We start from the raw sequence: 21,337 nt of genomic DNA on the forward strand, positions 1-21,337 counted from the left end.
AAAAAATAATGGGACTTTTAAGCTGTATCAACAATTACTTAGAATTACATACTGTAAATGCCGAAAATTCTCCGATATATTTCATCAACCAGACACTCCTCTCAGCTTTACTAACGAAGTTAAACACCACATCAAAACCAAGGATGAAGAGCCTGTATATACGAAATCATACCGGTATCCGTATGTGCACAAAGAAGAAGTAAAGAAACAAATCTCTTCAATGTTAGAGCAAGGGATCATTCGACCAAGCCAATCGCCATGGTCCTCGCCCATCTGGGTCGTGGCAAAGAAACCAGATTCATCCGGTAAAATAAAGTGGAGGATAGTGGTAGATTATAGAAAGGTCAACGAGAAGACAATTGACGACCGATACAGAATTCCTCACATTAGCGATATTTTGGACAAATTGGGAAGATGTCAATATTTTACGACCCTCGACTTAGCGAGCGGATTTCATCAAATCGAGATGGCTGAAGAAGACATTCCCAAAACAGCATTTAATGTGGAAAATGGACACTATGAATATTTAAGAATGCCATTTGGACTTAAGAACGCTCCGTCCACGTTCCAACGTATGATGGACAACGTATTGAAGGGACTTCAAGGAGAAATATGTCTCGTCTATATGGATGACGTAATAGTATACTCAACATCATTACAGGAACACATAGTAAATCTCACAAAAGTATTCCAACGATTAAGAGAAGCCCGACTAAAAATCCAAGTTGACAAATGCGAATTTTTAAAAAAGCAAGTTAATTTTCTGGGACACGTAGTCACACAACAAGGAATAAAACCGAATCCAGCGAAAATTGAAGCAATAGAAAAATATCCAATACCGAAAACAGCAAAAGAAATTAGAGGATTCCTTGGACTCTTGGGATATTACAGAAAGTTTATTCGAGACTTCGCAAAAATCACAAAACCTCTAACAAGATGCTTGAAAAAGGACGCAAAGATCGAACATACACCCGAATTCGTAGAATGCTTTGAAACATGCAGGAAATTATTAATGAATGAGCCTTTATTGCAATATCCAGATTTTTCCAAACCGTTTAACCTCACAACAGATGCCAGCAATTTTGCTATCGGAGCAGTACTTTCCCAAGGACCAGTTGGCAGTGATAAACCAATTGCCTTCGCTTCCAGGACACTAAATGAAACTGAGACCAAATACTCAACAATAGAAAAGGAAATGCTAGCAATGGTGTGGGCAACTAAGTATTTCCGACCCTACCTATTTGGAAGGAAATTTAAAATACTTTCAGACCACCGTCCCTTGCAATATCTATTTTCCCTAAAGGAACCCAATTCCAAACTAGTACGTTGGAGATTAAAATTAGAAGAATTTGACTACGAGGTAATTTACAAAAAAGGAAAAGCTAATACCAATGCCGACGCACTGTCTCGAATCGAAATTCACACAAAGGAAACTAAGGACATCGATTCACAAATTAAGGAAGTCTTTGACGACTTAGTAGACATGGAAGACGATGGATGGTCAACGACTAATAATCCAGATGCAGATCGAATAATCGACGAGATTGTAGAAGAAAAAGCAACAGAATTAATCCAAAAAAACATCCCAGAAGACACTGTTGAAAACGAAGATCAAAACATCCAAGAAGACACTGTTGAAAACGAAGATCAAAACATGGATGAAGACGGAAATGAAACAATACATACAGCAGTAGAAAACCCAATTCTTGGTATACCTATTTCGGAAAAACCACTTAACTTCTACAATAACCAAATTATAGTCAAAATCGTCAACTACAATCCACGACCTCCAGCAATTATACAAACCTTTCCGAATAAAAGACGTTACCATATCCAGCTATCGAAAGATCAGCTAAAAGCTGATACCATAAAAATTTTTAAGGAACACCTTAACCCGAAAAAGAAGTATGCAATTTTATTTGAAGCAGAAGAAGAAATTTTTGCAGAAATTTGCGAAATTATCAGAAAAACTTTTAAAAACAACGCATATGACTTAGTAAAATGTAATCTTTTATTGGAAGATGTTAACCTAGAAGAACAACAAAAGGAAATTATAAAAAACTATCATGAAGGTAAAACGAACCATAGAGGAATAGCTGAAACAGAAAGCCAAATAAGAAGAAAATATTACTGGCCTAATATGAAGAAAGACATAGAAGATATCATAAACTTCTGCGATATATGTCAAGAAAATAAATATGACAGACTTCCTCCCAAACCAAAATTTATGGTTACACCAACTCCCACTAAACCACTGGAAATAGTTCACATCGATTTATTCCAGGCTGATGGACAGAAGTTTCTAACCATAATAGACGCATTTTCGAAGTATGGACAAGCCTATCCAATAAATGGAGGAAACGCAATCAATGTACTCAACGCCCTACTAATTTTTATAACCCATCATGGACTCCCAACAATGATAGTAGCCGATAATGGTACGGAATTCAAAAATGGAGTGATACAAGAATTTGTAGACTCCCATAAAATCTCAATCCACTATACGACACCAGAGAATCCGCAATCCAACGGGATGATTGAGAGATTTCATTCTACATTAATCGAACATCTTCGAATCCTAAGGAACACCAAGGCAAAGCTCCCGATAAAAGAACAAATGCTATACGCTATAATTGGGTACAATAATTCCATACATTCCGCAACGAAGTTACGACCCATTGACATATTAAACGGCCATATCGACGCAAAAGATCCCTTTGACGTTGACATACAGAAAGTAATACTGAATAATTATATTCAGAATCATAGAGAGATAACAAAGGAATTATACAAGGAAGTAAACCAGCATATACAAGAGAATAAAAATAAAGTCATCGAAAATAGAAACAAATCGAGACAGGACCCTATTACGTATAAACCAAGCACAAAAATCTATACACGAAAAACAGTTACCAGAAATAAATTACTTCCGCGATATTCCGCAAAATATATAAAAAGAAATAACGAAGTGACTGTAAACACATCAAAAGCTACAGTTCACAAGAAAAATATAAAACATCAACCTAAGTCAAAAACTAATTCTGAACCTTCCCCACAGGATCACCCTGACGATGGGAGAAGAAGTGAAGATCAAGGACCTGAAAGACAACCCAGGAATAATTCCCCTCAACCTGGGACAAGCAAAGATTCATACTAGCACACACGATTTTGTACACTTTTTCAAACTACTACCAATAAAAGAAGAATTGGACAGAATTGAAACCCAGTACGATGCAGTGACCACAGCAATTCAAAATGGACTTAGCCATCCGTATTTTAGCAGTTTACAAAATTTTGACCAAGCTCTTAGATACCAATTGAAATCAGCTCAAGAAAAATTCTCAACAATTTACCCCTATAGCAGAACAAGAAGAGGGCTAATTAATGGACTAGGAAGCATTATCAAAGCAATTTCTGGAAATTTAGATCAAGATGACGCAGAAAAATACAACAATGCTATAGAAACCTTACAGACGAATCAGGAAAATCTTATAAATCATCTAAATCGTCACATTAGCCTGAACAAGAAGATTATAAAAGAGTTTAACGAAACTATCACATTACTAACACACAACCAAGAAATAATAGCAGACGAAGTAAATAATATCAGCACGAACCTCAATACATTTATTTTTGACTTCAATCATTATTTGCAAGCAAGGAATGTTCTGGACCAATTAAATTTGACCCTTCAAATTATACTTCAGTTACTTAATGACCTAGAAGAAGCCATTACATTTTCTCGTGTAAACACTCTCCATAACAGTGTGATCAAGAAAGACGAAATAAAATGGATAATCAATAAAATGCTAGAGCACCATAAGGCAGACCAGCTTGTGTACATCGAAGACGAAGACATCCTAAAGTACTACGACATCATCAAAGTAGACGCCTATTATTCAAACAATACTATTATATTTATCCTTCATTTTCCTGTCCTACATCCTAATTCCTTTACTTATTATCATTTATTTCCTATACCTACCGCAAATTCTACTACAATCATTCCTCCCGAGCCATATCTCCTCATAAGCGAAAAATCCTTTCAATATTTGGAAGAACCATGTGCCCGAATCGACACAAGATATCTTTGCCAAGAAGGAACAATGCTGGAAGCAACAAAAACTGACGACTGTATCAAACAAATCCTGCAGTTGAGCACCCAAGAAGCTTCTTGCCAATACACCCCCGTCCAAACTCGAGATGTCATCATACAAAGACTATCAGATGCCCACTATATAGGAATATTCCCCGAACCAACCAAAATTACAACTCGATGTTCTACGACAAAAATTTTAGGCCTAAAAGGAACTTATCTCATCAATCTTCCACCCAGATGTGAATTCAAGACCCCAATCCAGAGTTACATAAATTCAAGAACAACCATCCCAGAGGAACCACTAATGCTTCCCAAAATTAGGACCATAGATATTCAACCAGCGATTAAATTCAAACCATTAAGAATAGATCACATCCCCTTAGACAAACTGCATGAACTCTCTAAGGAAGAGGAACATCTAGAGACCATTAACCCGAAATTATGGAACCATAGCCATAACCATTTTTGGATGACTCCTTTATATATCTTAATTACAATAATCTGCCTCTATATATGTTACAGGTATAAAACAAATAACAAAAAGCCCAACTCTAGCGACGAAACTCCAGAAGAGGCCAACTCAACAGTTCTGTTCGTCCCTCACAAAACTTCTTCAGGGGATGGAGTAGTTACAGTACAATGACCGCTACCATCCAGTAAATTCTACCACGTGGAGTCAACACGAGTCTACCGCTTGAACATTCTGGACCTAATTGCGACGTATTGGACAGCAAGATCAGCAATTATAAAATTATAAAACACCATGTGAAAATCAATATTTTTCAGTCTGATTTTAAATTATTGAGTTGTCACTAAAATCTTTGTGTGTCGAAATAAAAGTTTTAATTGTGAAGTTTAGTTTTTAAAAAAGTGTTTTTCCAAAGAACATTCATAATTCGCGCTTCCCCACCTTTAAAGGATGATATAACTTTCCCCATATTCGTAACTAAAGATAGCTTGTTACCCAGCATCTGCCTTTGCATTGCCCTTTGAGTCTTGGCCATCTTTCCCATTTTTACTTTATCGTACTACATACGTAGTATGAGTATAATAGATAAAGTTATAGGATCGTGCAAAAAATTTTTTTTAGATTTCACTTTTTTTCGACGTTTTGAGTCCCCCTGAGTCTAAAAAGCAAATAAAAAAACATGTCGGAAGTATGTACGTACGTATGTACGTACGTACGTATGTCGCCACCGCTCAGCAAAAACTACTGGACCGATTTTGATGAAATTCGGTATGAGTAAGTTTAAGAGAATTTTGTCGAGAAACTAAGCTTTTAAAAAAAACCTCTCAAAGGGGGCCGAAATAGGGGGGTTATTTAGGGCCTATTTTTGCAAATTTTGACCGAAATGAATGAAATTCAACTCAAAGTAAGCTCATCGATAGGTAAATAAAAATACGTAATTTGACATTTCCAAATTCAAAATGGCGGCCAACATGGCCGACCGCCCACCCGACACATTTCCCTATCTATCTAAAAACTTGTTTAAGGTAAGTTTAATTTGAAAAAGTCGTTATATAGCCTAAAGATAGGGCTATAAGAAGGATGTTATCGTTTTTTAGAAAAAGTTACGGGTTGCCTATATTTAAAGGGTCAAATTTTGACATAAATTTGAACTAGATTTTCTCAAAAATAGCTCCAAATAATTTTTTTATTTTTTGATATATTTTTGATATCCTATCAGTAAATTGAATGACATTGGTCATATGTCTTAACTCCCCATAGGAGGGGAGTTATGAATTTTTTATAAAAAAATATTCGAGTGCCCGTAACTTCCTTCTTAATAGAACCTAAAATTTGAAATTTTGCAGACATATATGGTACTTTATTATCTATTATCACAATAAATTTTACCAAAAATATGGCTTCCGGTTGAACCGGAAATGAATAAAAAATCTTAATTTTTTTAGATACGCCCTATATATTTTAACATATTTTAAAAGAATGCAAAATTACCTTTCCAATGACATAAAATTCATTGCTGTAGCTCAAAAACTCGAAAAGTTACGGTAAATAGAAATTTTGCTATAATCTTATGTGTGTCCTCTTTCACGCGTTCATAGCAGAGCATTATTGTAGGGCAGTCAATGAGGGTATTTGGCTCCGAATTCCATCCTACTACATTGATGTACTTGATATTTTCACAGTAAGTAGGGAATAGCTCAAGAAACAAAATCTACCCTATATACTATGGTGCTTTTTATTTTGGGGCGGTTCCCACTTCTTCAAGGGGGTGGAAAATTTGTTGGTCAAAATAAGCACGGAAGTGGCTAAAGAACCTATTTCTAAGCAAAAACTGGTCTATACTTTTTTTTGAGAACTCAATACTTTTTGAGTTATGCGTAGTTGAAAATGAAAAATGACTCCTTTTCGGACGGATTTTTTGTGAATACCTTAAAAACTATGCATCGAACTAAAAACACTATATTAAACATTTTTTAGATTATAAATAATAAAGAGATTCGTTCCTTCGTAAATGTTCTATTTATAATACAAAAAGAGATATGGTAGGTGAAAATAGTTTGTTTTTTGGTGCATGCTCAAATTGGTGTATTCAACTTGAAATAACAGAGAAACGGTAGGTTTTAGGTGTATAATGCTACCAACACCTTTTGTAGTGTTTGAAAAGGCCTTTAAAACGAGCACCGTTAAATGTCTGTTACTTACAAACTAAGCGAGATATGGTGCAAAAAAATATATGACTAATGTACTTTAAGGAAAAATGAAAAGTATATACATTTAACTCCCCATCCACAATAATTTAAATGCATTGTTTTCCTGCTACAATACCTTTTAATATATATAGTGTTATTTCTACTTTCAAAAAGTTGAACGGGTTTAAAATGAATGGTTTTTGTAAAAAATGTGATCAAATTATAGAATGAATTTTTAAATTTTCTTAAAAATCTTCCTTTTTCTCCATGTAATTCGAAAATAAAAATATTTCACCCCTGAGAAGTGGTTCACAACACACTAAACTACAGAGATTACGGTGGGCAGGGCACGTGGTCCGCATGCATGAGAATAGAATCCCCAGAAAATTGCTGAATGCAAGAATGCAGGGAAGAAGACCGGTTGGAAGATCTAAAAAGAGATGGGAAGACGAAGTCGATGAGGATGCCAGGAACTTCCTGGGAACGCGTTCATGGAAAAGAACAGCGGTAAATCGAAATGATTGGAGAAGCTTATTGAAGGAGGCCAAGGCTCGATTTGGGCTGTAGTGCCATTGGATGGATGGAGAAGTGGTGGGAACTTCCCCCATGATAAAAGCGCCATAGTATATAGGATAGACTTTGAATTAGGAGATTGGGCTACTCCCAAAATTTCATTAAAATCCATGCAGTAGGATAGAATTTGGAGATAATATCTTGTTCTTAATCTCGCGCATTGACTGACGTAATCGAAATAGAATGAAATGCAAATATTGTAAACTATTAATTTCTCAGAAAAATGAACTAATTTGAAATGAAAGTATGACTATAATATTCTATTGATTTATGCAATAACCTACACATCTATAGTGTGTCCCCGAAATATGGCATCGAACATTTTCTCAAATGCAGGAATTAATGATGCGTAGAACCATAAAATACTTTTAAGTACAGTAGGTGTTTCTAAAATATCAAAATAACGAGTAACTTTGTTATTTTTATAGAATGCCAGTATCTAGTACCATAACGATAATAGATCGGTACGATAAAGTTCTCGGGGGGCCCTTCCGTCCAGCGTTTTTCCTTTGTGAAGGCCCATGTCCGAACTCAATGTGTAAATACTGGTAGGACACATTGATCATATGCTTTTGTGCGGAGGTATTGGGTATATTTCTGGTTTTCAGGATATAGCTCATTTTTCCGAATGTCACCCATGCGAGTCTTATTCTCCTTTTTATTTCTGCTGTTTGATTTTCTTTACTCAGTTTCATTATTTGCTCTAGGTATATGTACTCCTTGATTTTCTATGTTGCACTTGTTCTATTTGCATGGTTTCGGTATCCTTTTCCATGTTTGTCATGTATTTAATTTTTGTGTAGTTCATTTTAGACCTATCTCGTTTGCTTCCTTGTCCAATAGTGTCATCATTTCGTTAAGATCTTTCATATTTCAAGTTTTTTAATATATCTTCTAGTGCTTGTGTAAATAATTTTGGGGATATTGTGCCTAATTCCTCTATTTATTTTAATTGGTTTGGTGTTTTGGTGTGGATGTTTTATTGTGATTGTTGCTTTTTCGTAGATGTTTTTCTGTGTATCGATAGTCGATCCTTCCATTTATTAGCGAGGATTGTATGGTCAAAGTCAATGTGTTCAATACTGTCAAAGACCTTTTCAAAATCCACAAAAGCAACATATAGCGGTATTCTATACTCATTAGCGCGTTCAATGAGTATTTTCATTGTTAGCAAGTGGTCTGTTGTGCTGTATCCCTTTCTGAATCCAGCTTGATATCGACATTGGTATCCGTCTAGTTTTCCTGTTAATCTGTTTGTTATAATTTTTGTAAGTAGTTTATACATGGTGTTCAGTAGTGTTATTGGTCTATAATTGTTCAGATCACATTTGTCTCCCTTTGTGAATAGTAAGCTTCATTCCAGTTTTCTGGGATTCTTTTCTCTTGAAGTATTTTGTTCAACAGTGTCTGTAGGACCTTTCTAACTAAGTTTCCTCCGTTTTTCAATATTTCCACTGTTACCCTATCTTGACTCCATTGAGTAAGTAACTAGGTACCCGAAATTAATTAAAAATTGAATAAATTGTCGACCCTGACATTAGGCTATTGATTATATTCAAAATAAGATAGCTAAAAGGAATTACAACGTTAACGGGGTTTTATTATTTCATATGGTCAATGGACATCTATATATGAAAAAACCGCGGAGTGCTACCATTTAAAAGGGTGCGTTTTTGAGAAATGGGTGAATTAGTCCCTGGGCACAGGTTACATTAGGGTGAGTTCTATGCACTTTTGGTACAAGCATACCTACATAAAAATTGTTCCTGGTTAAATTTCCTATCTAAATATCACTTTTTTAAGTCAATGATACTTTTTTTTACAAAAATATATTCAAAAGAAAAAGCACAAAGAAACCCAAAAGAAAGAAATTTTGTTTTTTGGCCCATAACTTTTGTCCACGAGGATATAGGTATAGACATTGCTTTACAGAAAAAAAACATACACATTTCTTCTTTAAAATGTTGTTTAGTAGAGGTAATTAGGACTTACAGTTTTCGAAATATGATTTTTCAAAATTGGCCACTCACAGTAATTTTGGGCAATTTTCCTTGTTATTTTGCAAAATAGTGTTCTGTAACTTTTTTCTACGTAACTTTAGGTATATGCAATGGCAATGGTACACGTAATAGAAATAGAAATCAATTACCTTTAAAATGGTCTACTGTATAACGTTGTACGACTTTCTTTTAAAGAGATTATGGTTTTTCAAGGTTTTATACTTTTATTTTATAATATAATATAAAAATAAAATAATATTATTATATAATATATTATATATTATATAATATTATATTATATATTATATAATACCTAATATAAAAAATATCATTTTTTACGATTATTTTTGAAATTTCTCAATATAACTTTTTTTCTTCTACATTTAGGTATATATTATATTATATAATAAAAAAAGCTTATTTTTTTTTAATTTAATGGTGTATTTCAAAAAATTCAAAAATATAATAAACTACAGATATTATTTTTCAAAATGTAATAAGTACTTGCAACGATTTTTGAATTTAGGATTATTTTTTAAATTTCTCAATATAACTTTTTTTTCTTGTACATGAATATACTATATATTGCTCAATAAAGAGAGCTTACTTTCTGTTCTTTAAAATGGTGTATAATCTATATTTAAATAATGGAAACCAAGTGATTCTTTGATATTTTTTACCTGTATTATTTAAAAGTATTTCTTTTACAAAAATTACATAAACATTAGTCTTAGAAAACATCACTTTAGTTAAAATTATTTAAACGTTGACATTTAAAAAATTTTCAAAATCAAAGTCCATCTCTTCGTTAGCATTAGCTTCAATATCTTCCTCTGACATCTCAGTTATCTTAGAGTTCACACAATTAGTACCCATGCACATGCACCTTTGCATAATATTGAACAACTAATTCCGATCTCCCTACAACCGTAGCTTTTTGTACATCCTTTGGTACATTTACATGCTAATTTTTCAAGCAAAGCTTGTGGTGCAGGGGCTTTGACAGTAAATATTGGAATTAATCCATATTTTGAAGTTTGCCCGGCCGAGTCAAGTGGATCCAATGTATTACCTATAAAAAATAAGATTAAATCATAACACACGAACGATCACATAAAAAAGTTATAATGAGAAATTTAAAAAATAATCCTAAAATCAAAAATCGTTACAAGTGTTTATTACATTTTGAAAAAGCATATCTTATTCAAAAATAATCCTAGAATTTTTTATAATACACCATTTTAAAGTAAACAGAATAAGCTTTCTTTTTTATTATTACAATATATACCTAAATGTAGAAAAAAAAAGTTATAATGGGAAATTTTAAAAATAATCGTAAAAAACATAAAAACTCGTTAAAAGTATAAAATCTTGAAAAAGATAACCTCTTTAAATGAAGTCGTACAAGATTATACAGTAGCACATTTTAAAGGTAATTGATTTCTATTCCTCTTACATGTACCATTGCATATGCCTAAATTTGCGTATAAAACAGTTACAGAACACTATTTGCGAAATAACAAGGAAAATTGCCCAAAATTGCTGTGAGTGGCGAACTTTCAAAAATCATATTTCGAAAACTGTAAATCCTAATGACCTCTACTAAACATTATTTTAAAGAAAAAATATGTAAGATTTTTTTCTGTGAAGCAATGCCTATACCTACATCCCCGTAGACAAAAGTTATGGGACAAAAAACAAAATGTCTTTCTTTTGGGTTTCTTCGTGCTTTTTCTTTTGAATATATTTTTGCAAAAAAAAGTATCTTTGACTTTAAAAAGTTATATTTAGATAGGAAATTTAACCAGGAACAATTTTTATGTAGACGTGTTTGTACCAAAGGTGCATAGAACTTACCCTAATGTAACCTGTGCCCAGGGACTAATTCACCCATTTCTCAAAAACGCACCCCTTTAAATGGTAGCACTCCTCGGTTTTTTCAGATATAGAGATTCATTGACCATATGAAATAATAAAACCCCGTTAACGTTGTAGTTCCTTTCTATAGTACATAATCAATAGCCTACATCGTCGTATTTCGATATCTATTTGTTCTAGTTACATCTTTGCATCTTTCGGGACGTAAGTGCATCAAAAGTTGTTAAAATTTGTATATAAATTGATAATATTTGAAAAATAACGATCTACAAAGTAAATGGAGATGATCCTAGGTACTACTTAAGTTATTATGCATCTTTAGGTACTTTCTGAAGCATTACCTTAGATATAGTTTGTCATTTTCTTTCTAACTATGCACATAGGAGCTACCGAAATTAGTTATGTCTCTCGATACTTCCTAAGTGAGTTTTGTGTCTCTTGGTACTTCCTGAAGCAGTTATATGTCTTGGCACTGCTCAAATACGTCTCCAGTGACTTCCTGAAGTGATTATACCCCTCGGTACTTTCTAGTGACTTCTTAAAATATCTAGTTACTTCTTAAAGGAGTTATATGTCTCGGCGCTTCCTACAGGAAGTTTATGTGTGTGCGTACCTCCTTAATATGTGCCTAGTTACTTCTTGAAGCAATTACACATTGCTAGTTATACATAAATCAGTTACACATCTTGAGGTATTGTGTAAGGCAGAGTACTTCGATAAATTAATGTATTCTAAAACAGTCTGGGTTGTATATATTTTTTTTCCGTACTTCCGACATCAGTTATATCGCTCTACATGCTACCGAAATTAGTGGTATGTCTTGGGACAGTTCTAAAAGAAATTATACGCGTCGTGGTACTTACTGAATACACCTCTAGTTACCTTTAGGTACCTCCAACACCCATTTTGTCTCCATGTACTTCCCAAAGCAGCAATAAGTACTTCCGACATTAGCCATACGTCTCTAGATATTTCCTACAGCACTTAGAATATCTCTCGGTACTTACTAAATACGTCTCTAATTACTTCATACCATGATTAAATGTCATTGGGTACTTTTAAAATCCGTCGTATATCTCCAGGTACTTTCTAAAGCAGTTGTACGTATGTATGTACTTCCAAAATGATTTATAATTCGCTAAGTACCGTCTAAAACAGTTTCTGTTATGTAATTTTTTATTTTGTTTCTCTAAGTACTTCCCAAATGAGAATCTACCTCCCTAGATCTACAACTGTGTGTTATACGTCTGTAGATCCTTCCTAAAGGAATTATGTCTCTCGGTACTTGCTGAATAGGGTCCATAATACTTCCTACAGAAAGTAAGTACTTCCTAAAGTAGCTATACATCCATGGGAGCCTCAACAATAAGCACTTCCTGGTACAATAAGTACACAACGGAAACAACAGAAAGTGATTATATGTTCTGAGTTGCTTTTCAAATCTGCTTTACATCTCCAGATACTTTTAAAACTGTCATGCATATGTAAGTACTTCTTAAATCAGTTGTATCCTTCTAGATACTACCGAAATTACTTATTCGTCTGTAGCCACTTCCGAAAGGAATTACATCTCTTGGCATTTACTGAATACGGCCGTAAGTACTTCCTGAAGCAGTTATACGTCTCCAGGTTTATTCTAAAGTGACAAAGTACTTCCTAAACGAACCATATGCCTCTAGTTATTACTGAATTAGTCATACATCTCTAGATCTCTTCTAGAGCAGCAATATATCTCTTGGTACTTTCTAAATACAGTCGGAAAAATGAAAGAATACCCATGAACGAACATATAAAACACGCTGTATTTTCCTGTCACCGTGTCACAAAGAAAATTGTCCAGTGCAAGTACATGTAGCAATAATTATTACATGTACTTGCGCTGGCCAATTTTTTGTGTGACACGGTGACAGGAAAATACAGCGTGTTTTATATGTTCCTTCATGGGTATTCTTTCATTTTTCCTACTGTACATCTTCTTACGTGGTGATTACTCCCTAGGTACTTCCAAAATCAGCCGTACATTTCTAGGTACTTTCGATGAGTAAAAGTTTAATATATATCAATGTTTTATCGTTTAAGGCTGTGGAGAGCAAATACCAAACTCAATTGACGATAAACCGAAGCCTGGAAGAGAAAATTCTCGATTTGTGGCAAAGACTGGAACTAGGAAAAACTTCTGTGCATTCTCCCGATACTAGTAGCTGTCACGAAGTAAACGTAACGACGACAGCGGGCTTCAGTCCTCATTCGTCTCCTCTTTCAGCGTCGTTAGCGTCGTCCGAAGGAAGTACCGCGTTCCATGAAAGAGAAGTAAAGAACTTGCAGGTTTGTATTCCAACAGCCAAGCAGTTTTCCAGGAAATAATGTTATTTTATTCCAGGCAATTGTAGACCAAAGAGAAACACCTTCGGGATCCAAATCCAAATTTGACGAATCGGGAGATTCACTGCCCGAACATGAGGGATGATACAGATTTTCTGAGAAAACCGACTGATTTTTCACAATTTTTATCTATTTTCTTATTATTTAAAATGAAGCAAGAGCGTCAAAAAGGAATCTGATAATTTTATATTGAATGTTACGGCGAAGCTTACATACTATTTTGTGTAAACGATTTTTTATCATTTTTTGTATTAAAAACAGTACCCGGATATCGACTCGTATTATCAGTGACTTCAGTGTTTGTCTGGAAAGTTTCAGTCAGAATTTGGTTTTAGTAATTTGTTCCAGTTTTGTAAAGTTATCACCAATAAGTTATCACAAAAACTGATTGAATGCGTTGATTCTTTAAAAGGTTGAATGATTCGAATAGTAGCCGTGATCTATGCTTACGGTATCAGTTACCATAATATTTCTAGCACATTTACCTTTTTCAGTCTTGCTTCAGTCTCGTTTTATCACGATTAACGCGTTTTAAACAGTTTTGAACACTTAAAGGAATTTGCGATTGTGAAAATGCTATCTTTTTGGTTAAAAATTTGCATCTTTTATTAGGTGAGTTACTATTGGTTGAAAACAAAATCTCACTAACAGAAAATTAATCGGTTCTAATTAAGGAAGCACCAAAAAGGTGAAATTCAACTCTAGTTTTCTTTATAAGTGAAACATAGTGAAGTATAGCGAGGCATAGTATCATTGTTTCAGTTCCGTTTCGTCATGATTAACGATCAGAGTGATTAAATAATGAGTCGATTTTTTAATATAGTTGAATCATCCGAATCTCGTTATAGTTGTCAAAGTTTTAAAATCATTTTTTGAAAGCGACAATAGTACATTATTAGTTTAAATTTTTTTTGCTCATTCTATTGGGTGAGATTTGTCTGTCTGTTGATTTCCAACAGACAGAAAAAAAAAACGTTCAGTTCCAAAGAAAGAATCGATACTACGAAAAGGAATCACTGAAAACAACGAGAATGATATATTCCAACTCTAATTTTTCTTGGTAGTTGTTTAGCTGGTTGACTGCATTGCCAAAGAGTCATTTGAGTATTATATTAAATGGTACTCAGTCCAGAAGATAAACTCAAATATTGAGGGCCAAATTTGGTACTCAGTATAACTTAAAAAACTAACAAATAAAAATCGTCATGCCCTCATGGGTCAACACGCTCTAGAACAGCTGCAGCATAAATGGCAAGTTAACTGTGTACCACATTTGGTACTCGTTCAAAAATCGTTCATGGTTCAAAAATTTTTATTTTCACATCTCTAAATCCTTTGGTAATCTCATTTGTGATCTCCACAAATGAGAGTCGTCTGAATCTGTAATAATTTGTTGTGTTTAGTTTCTTTGGTGTTTATTGTGTTAGTGTTCATATGTGTGCACAATTTGAGACTATAGGCAACACACTGCAATTACTGTTGTCTACCTTCTGTTTTTCTTTCATTCGTTATTATTTGACCTCAAAACCATCCTCAACTTATCTATAACTTGTAATGTATCCCAGGACATCACTTTTTTTAACACGTTGGCTGCCGTGAGACACAAATGTTATGTCTCATGTTGTTTTCGAGAACAGCCACGTGACATACCGTAGTTGTCTCGTTAGCATAGAATCGTGAGCCTCATAACCATTAGGACAGATTTTTTTTATTATGGCGGTCAACATGTTAAAAAGACGACACTGTGAATCACTGATGTACGTTGATCGATTTTTATTACAATTTTGAGATTAAAAGTGATGGATGAGCCTTAAATGCTACTTTAAAATTATGGTTCGACCGCTCAAACTTTCAGTTTTATTTTATTTAAACGAATACATATTTTTGCGAACTATTTTGACAAAATGTATGTTTACATATTTAAAAAAACTTTAAAGATTCGTTTGCGTTTTCTTTAAAACCTTACTCTCTGAATTTTCTTCAATATTTAGTGTTTTTTTACAAACTGTGACTGGAAGATTTATGATTTTTTAGTTGGAATATCATCTTATTCAAAAAATAATATCATTTTAAATGATGAAAGGGTTGCCAATGCGAGTCCATTATACTACTGGATATAGGAAATGAGTCAATACTCGCAATCTTGAGTATGTATGTTTTTAATAGTTGTTATACAATCATGGGGCAACCGGTTTCGAGGCTTACAATTTATGCCTCATCTTCAGACCCAGTACATAGAGTCATCACATATACAAACTACTAGATATCAATTTACGGAACTGTTCTACAGCCAAAGATATTCTCGGAAGTCACCAGCCCCATCAAACAGCTAACTCGTTTGATTTTAAATCTTAAATTTTTTGTAGTTACAGTTGTTTTTGTCTTAAATTTTTTTATGCAGTTGTTTTTATTTTATTTTAATGTTTGTAAAGGTGTAAAAACATTTGAAATTTAAAAATGGGACATCACTCACAAATTCACATGCACAAATATTTAAAAAAGGTTCTTAGGATGCCTTAGGGATCTTATATTTTTATGGCATCCTAAAAACCTTTTTTAAAAATTTGTGCATGTGAATTTGTGAGTGATGTCTCATTTTAAAATTTTAAATGTTTTTATACTTTTACAAACATTAAAATAAAATAAAAACAACTGCATAAAACAATTTAAGACAAAAAACAACTGTAACAACTACAAAACCATCCATCATCTAGAACACAAGATTTAAGATTTAAAATCAAACTAGTCAGCTGTTTGATGGGGCTGGTGACTTCCGAGAATATCTTTGGCTGTAGAACAGTTCCGTAAACTGATATCTAGTAGTTTGTATATGTGATGACTCTATGTACTGGGCCTGAAGATGAGGCATAAATTGTAAGCCTCGAAACCGGTTGCCCCATGATTGTATAACAACTATTAAAAACATACATACTCTAAGATTGCGAGTATTGACTCATTTCCTATATCCAGTAATATCATTTTAGTTACATTTCGACTTTCAAATTCAAATATATGTGCCATTTTTTATTCTTAATTAAGTATTTTCTATGGGAAATAAGCCACAATTTTACTAAAAAATGAATTTATTAACGTTTCGAAGCCCAAATCCATTTGGGCTTCGGGCAAATGGATTTGGGCTTCGAAACGTTAATAAATTCATTTTTTAGTAAAATTGTGGCTTATTTCCCATAGAAAATACTTAATTATAAAAATGCCACAAGGAAATAGCTTCAGAACAACATTTTTTTATTCTTTTTGATTGCGTGGGCATCTGGTGACAAACTTAAAGACAAATTCTTTACCATATTCAGACGTAGTGGCTAATTCTAGCAATTTTCATAGTTACCACTTACTTTAGCTTGTCCTTAAGATTAGCAAGACTCTAATTATCTATGGGAGAGATGAGCTTTGTTCTATTTGCGGAAATTATCCCCCTCATAATCCCCTCTTATACACAATCATCATCATGCTTAGCTCAATTTAAATCTACTGCAGGACATATGCCTCCCCTGTTTGTATGCAGAGTGCACAGTCCTGTCTTGGATCCAATTTTTTGCCATCTTTCGTAGATCATCTTGCCATCGTGTAGGTGGCCTTCCTCTATTTCGTTTATCAGTTTTCGGTCTCCGTTCGGTTAACTTGTGTGTCCACCTTCCATTCTTCATCCCTACCACGTGACCAACCCATCTGATTTTCAATCTGCAAACTCTCTCCATAACATCTGTAACGTTGGTTCTTTTTCGTAAATCTTCGTTTGTGATCTTGTCTTTTATTGTTACTCTTATCATTGAACGCTCCATCCTCTCTTTAGTACGGTATAACTAGACCCAAACCCAGACATCCAAAGTTAAAGTTATCCTCCAACACCAAATTGTTCTATATGGTCCACATAATGTTCAGAAAAAAGTCACACCATTTTGAGCGTCGGGTAGACGTCAAGAAGACGAAATATGGGGGGAAAGTTGGGCAAAATTAACAAGGCATGTCGCTCAGAAAGGTAGGAACATTTCTGTAACTGAAATGAAGGAAAGGTCATGAAAAACATGCTTTAAAAACATTCTCTAAAATAGAGAAATACTGTAGGGAGAGCAAAGTCAACCACGGCCATATTTCCCACCGATAGTCTTTTCATCGATAGTTTTAACTGTGACAAAGGCTAGAGTGTATGTCATTTGGTTGGAAAATAGTAAATAAAGCGTCTTACCACTACCAACGCAATCAAAAATGACCAATTTTCATTCATTTGAATTGGCTGGTTTTGGATTTGATTTGATAATCCCATGTAATATGTTTGCACAGGATGCATCATGTGGTTGTATTGCTGTTGATACATCATAGGTTGAATATGAGTGGGATGTAATGGCATATTGTTTACATTAGAAAGCATATATGTACTTGCCTGCATACTTGGTATAGTTGTAGGGCATTGTGGTTGGTAGTTGTATCCATAGTTAGTCGTAACTGGAGGTACACCATCGCTATTTCCTTGCCTCTTTCACTGCTGTAACATTCACTTTAGTAAAAATTTTTGTATTTATTTCCTGGACTAACAGGTTGAGGTTTATTATTATTATTTTTTTTTGTTTCTTTTCACTGACTGCCGATAACACCTACCGACAATGAAGCACAAAAAACCGATATTACGTTAATAGATAATAGACAAACTTCTTTTTGCATTTTACTAGTTTAATAAACGATAATAATATAATTAGAATAAAACACATTCACATACATTTTAAAATAATTAGCTTTTACAATGAGGAACGAATACAATAACACAACCGTCTCGTGCGATGGCTCGTGCTAGAATTACCGATTTTAGAAGAAATCCGTACCGTAGAATTTCAGTTACATAAATGTTCTTACCTTTCTGAGCGACATGCCTTATTAATTTTGCTCCATTTTCCCCCCTATTTCGTCTTCTTAACGTGCAAAACTATTTTCCTCGGGAAAGTGTCCCATATGTGTCGGATTCAGTCCCTCACGCTTCACCGTGCCGAACGGCCTACCGACTAAATTCACCTTCTCTTCGTCCAGCCGACGGATCTGGAACTGCTTTTAGCGAGCAGCGAGCATGTCTGACCCATGACCCTTCACCTTACTCATAACCCCCCCCCCCCCCCGGCACCTATTGCGTGCATTCCCTAGATTAAGTGGCCACCTAACTGTCCCGTCCCGCACACACCCCGCGCAAAGACCGGTCGGTGAAAAGGACCGTCACATGTAGCCTATGTGAGGGTGGGGCGACCGGTGAGACTCACCACTCTAAAGCATTCTCCACACATATCCCTACTTTTTTTTCTTAAGAACAAATAGCGTTGTATACAAATTTTCTGTCTTGTCAATTTCCAGGAGATATTAAAATTAATATTACTTACATTCTAGAAAAACCCTCTATTCTAAACTAAACAAAATTGTTTACCATCGTTTCTTTCTAGGAAACCATTTAGAAACATTGTCTATTGTCCACTCCAAAGCGGCACATTAACTTTCTAAAACTACCGTTTTCTAGTTCATTGTTTTAAAATGTATTAATCCGTTCGTAGAAACTTTACCACTAGTTCATTGTTTTGAAATGTAATAATCCGTTCGTAGAAACTTTACCACTAAACTTTTACTCTTCCACGAAACACTGCTTACGGCTAAATTATTTTATTTACAAATTTTTGGCTATATAGGGTGAGGCAGATAAAGGGCCTATTAGAAATATGTCGAGAACTAAAGGTAACTGAATTATGAAAATTGGAATAATGAGGTTTTGAAGACTGATCTATTTAATGAAAATATTTTCATCTACTTGGTACTTCCGGTTATACCGGAAGTTGCTTATAACTTCGTTTTTTTCAATGGGACACCCTGTATATTTTGACATTTTTGGATTCTCCTCGATTTCTTCTTTCTTAAAATATAATGTTTTGTAACATTATACAGGGTAGGTTAAAAGATATTTACGTTTTCTTATTAATTTCGTAGCAATATTCACACCCTGTAGGATTGTAGTAGTTTGACATAATAAACTTTATTTATATTCAAATGATTTTTAATATAGTCTACTATTGTTAGCAATTATTAGTATAGCTAAATTTTTAATATTAGTATACAGGGTGGGTCTAAACTCGGAATGAGTATTTTCTGAGTTTTCTTAAATGGAACACCCTATATTTTAGTATTGTAATGAAATGATATTTCATGGTACTTTTTTATTTCTTAAGCATTCCCTATACCTAACTGCTTTAATTTGTGCTTAATTGTTAATCGCACCAACAATCTTAACTTCGATGGTATTTTGACAGTTCAACCATTATTGGCAATTTTAAGTCTCAGTCTAGATTAATATGTATTTATTTCCAAAAAATTATTTGTGATTGAATATTTTCACGGCCAACCTAATACAATTTCACATATTTTGTGTTGCAATTAATGTTTTGATTGAATCACCAATAACTCACAAATTAAAGCAGTTAGGTATAGGGAGTGCTTAAGTTTTTAAAATGTACCATAAAACAACATTTCATTACAATACTAAAATACAGGGTGTTCCATTTAAGAAAACTCAGAAAATACTCATTCCGTGTTTCGACCAACCCTGTATACTAAAACGAAAAATTTAGCTATACGAATAATTGTTAACAATAGAAGACTATATTAAAAATCATTTGAACATAAATAGAATTTGTTATGTCAAACTACTACAAGCCTACAGGGTGTGAATGTTGCTACGAAATTAATAAGAAAACTTAATTATCTTTTAACCTACCCTGTATAATATTACAAAACCTTATATTTAAAGAAAGAAGAAATCGAGGAGAATCCAAAAATGTAAAAATATACAGGGTGTCCCATTTAAAAAAAACGAAGTTACAATCAACTTCCGGTATAACCGGAAGTAGCAAAGAGACCAAAATATTTTCATTAAATAGTTCACACCTCAAAACCCCTGTATAACAATTTTCATGATTTTCTTACCTTTAGTTCTCGAGATATTTCTAATAGGCCCTTTATCTGCCTCACCCTGTATATAGGGCAATGAAAATTTACGATCTCGTGGTCTTTGACATAAAATTAATTCTCTAAATTTTCCCCATTATAATTTTTTTTTTCATTAACCCTTTGTCTACATGAATGATACAATAAAGATCGTATCTATCACAGCGGCACGTTTTGTTGTATTTGCGTTACTTCCCCCCACAGGGGGTTTACATAGTAATGAACTCTTCAGTACTTTTCCACTGCTTTCATTTTTGTTTCCCCGATTTTTAAATTAATTATCTGCATTACTGGTTGCCTACTTTTGGCGTAAAATTTGAAATTAGTGTTTTTTTTTTATTTAGCTTAATCCCTAGACAACTACTGGTCATTGACATGGTACGGTTGATTTTGCAATCAGTTTGTGTAGTGTGTGTGTGTGTGTTCAGTAAATGTATTGTTACTTAGTAAAGTCGACTTCAATGTCTTTACAAAGAGACGCTAATTGTATCCGAACGTCTACGGTCCCTCCGGTGTGTACCGATCCCACAAGGAGAGAAAAAAATTAAGAACTGATCATCTAAGGATCTAAACTCGCACCATCACTTTTAATCTTTCAATCAAACTATTCGTTGTTACATTAATTTTATAATTTGTGATTATTTACGTATAAGATCAAAACGTTGAGAGAATAATTTCTGAATTTGTGATTATTAAATAACAAAATACTGTTTGTTGTTATGGCTGCATTGTTGTCATCTTTTGATTTAGGAATAATTTT

The 21,337-nt window shown here is 33.9% G+C and overlaps 1 protein-coding gene across 4 annotated transcripts in view; it reads left to right on the top strand.

The window, feature by feature from the left end:
* LOC114327680 (hamartin) overlaps positions 1-15,530 on the top strand; it is a 117,254-nt gene extending 101,724 nt beyond the window's left edge. For all 4 annotated transcript variants that reach the window (XM_050643606.1, XM_050643609.1, XM_050643607.1 and 1 more), the window contains 2 exons: positions 13,288-13,533; positions 13,589-15,530. In XM_050643606.1, coding sequence (XP_050499563.1) covers positions 13,288-13,533; positions 13,589-13,675 — 333 coding nt within the window. In that variant the 3' untranslated portion in view covers positions 13,676-15,530. The remainder of the gene's footprint in view (positions 1-13,287; positions 13,534-13,588) is intronic.
* Positions 15,531-21,337: the final 5,807 nt, after the last annotated feature.

Source organism: Diabrotica virgifera, chromosome 2 (genome assembly GCF_917563875.1).
Source record: "Diabrotica virgifera virgifera chromosome 2, PGI_DIABVI_V3a".
Taxonomy (NCBI): Eukaryota; Metazoa; Arthropoda; class Insecta; order Coleoptera; family Chrysomelidae; genus Diabrotica; species Diabrotica virgifera.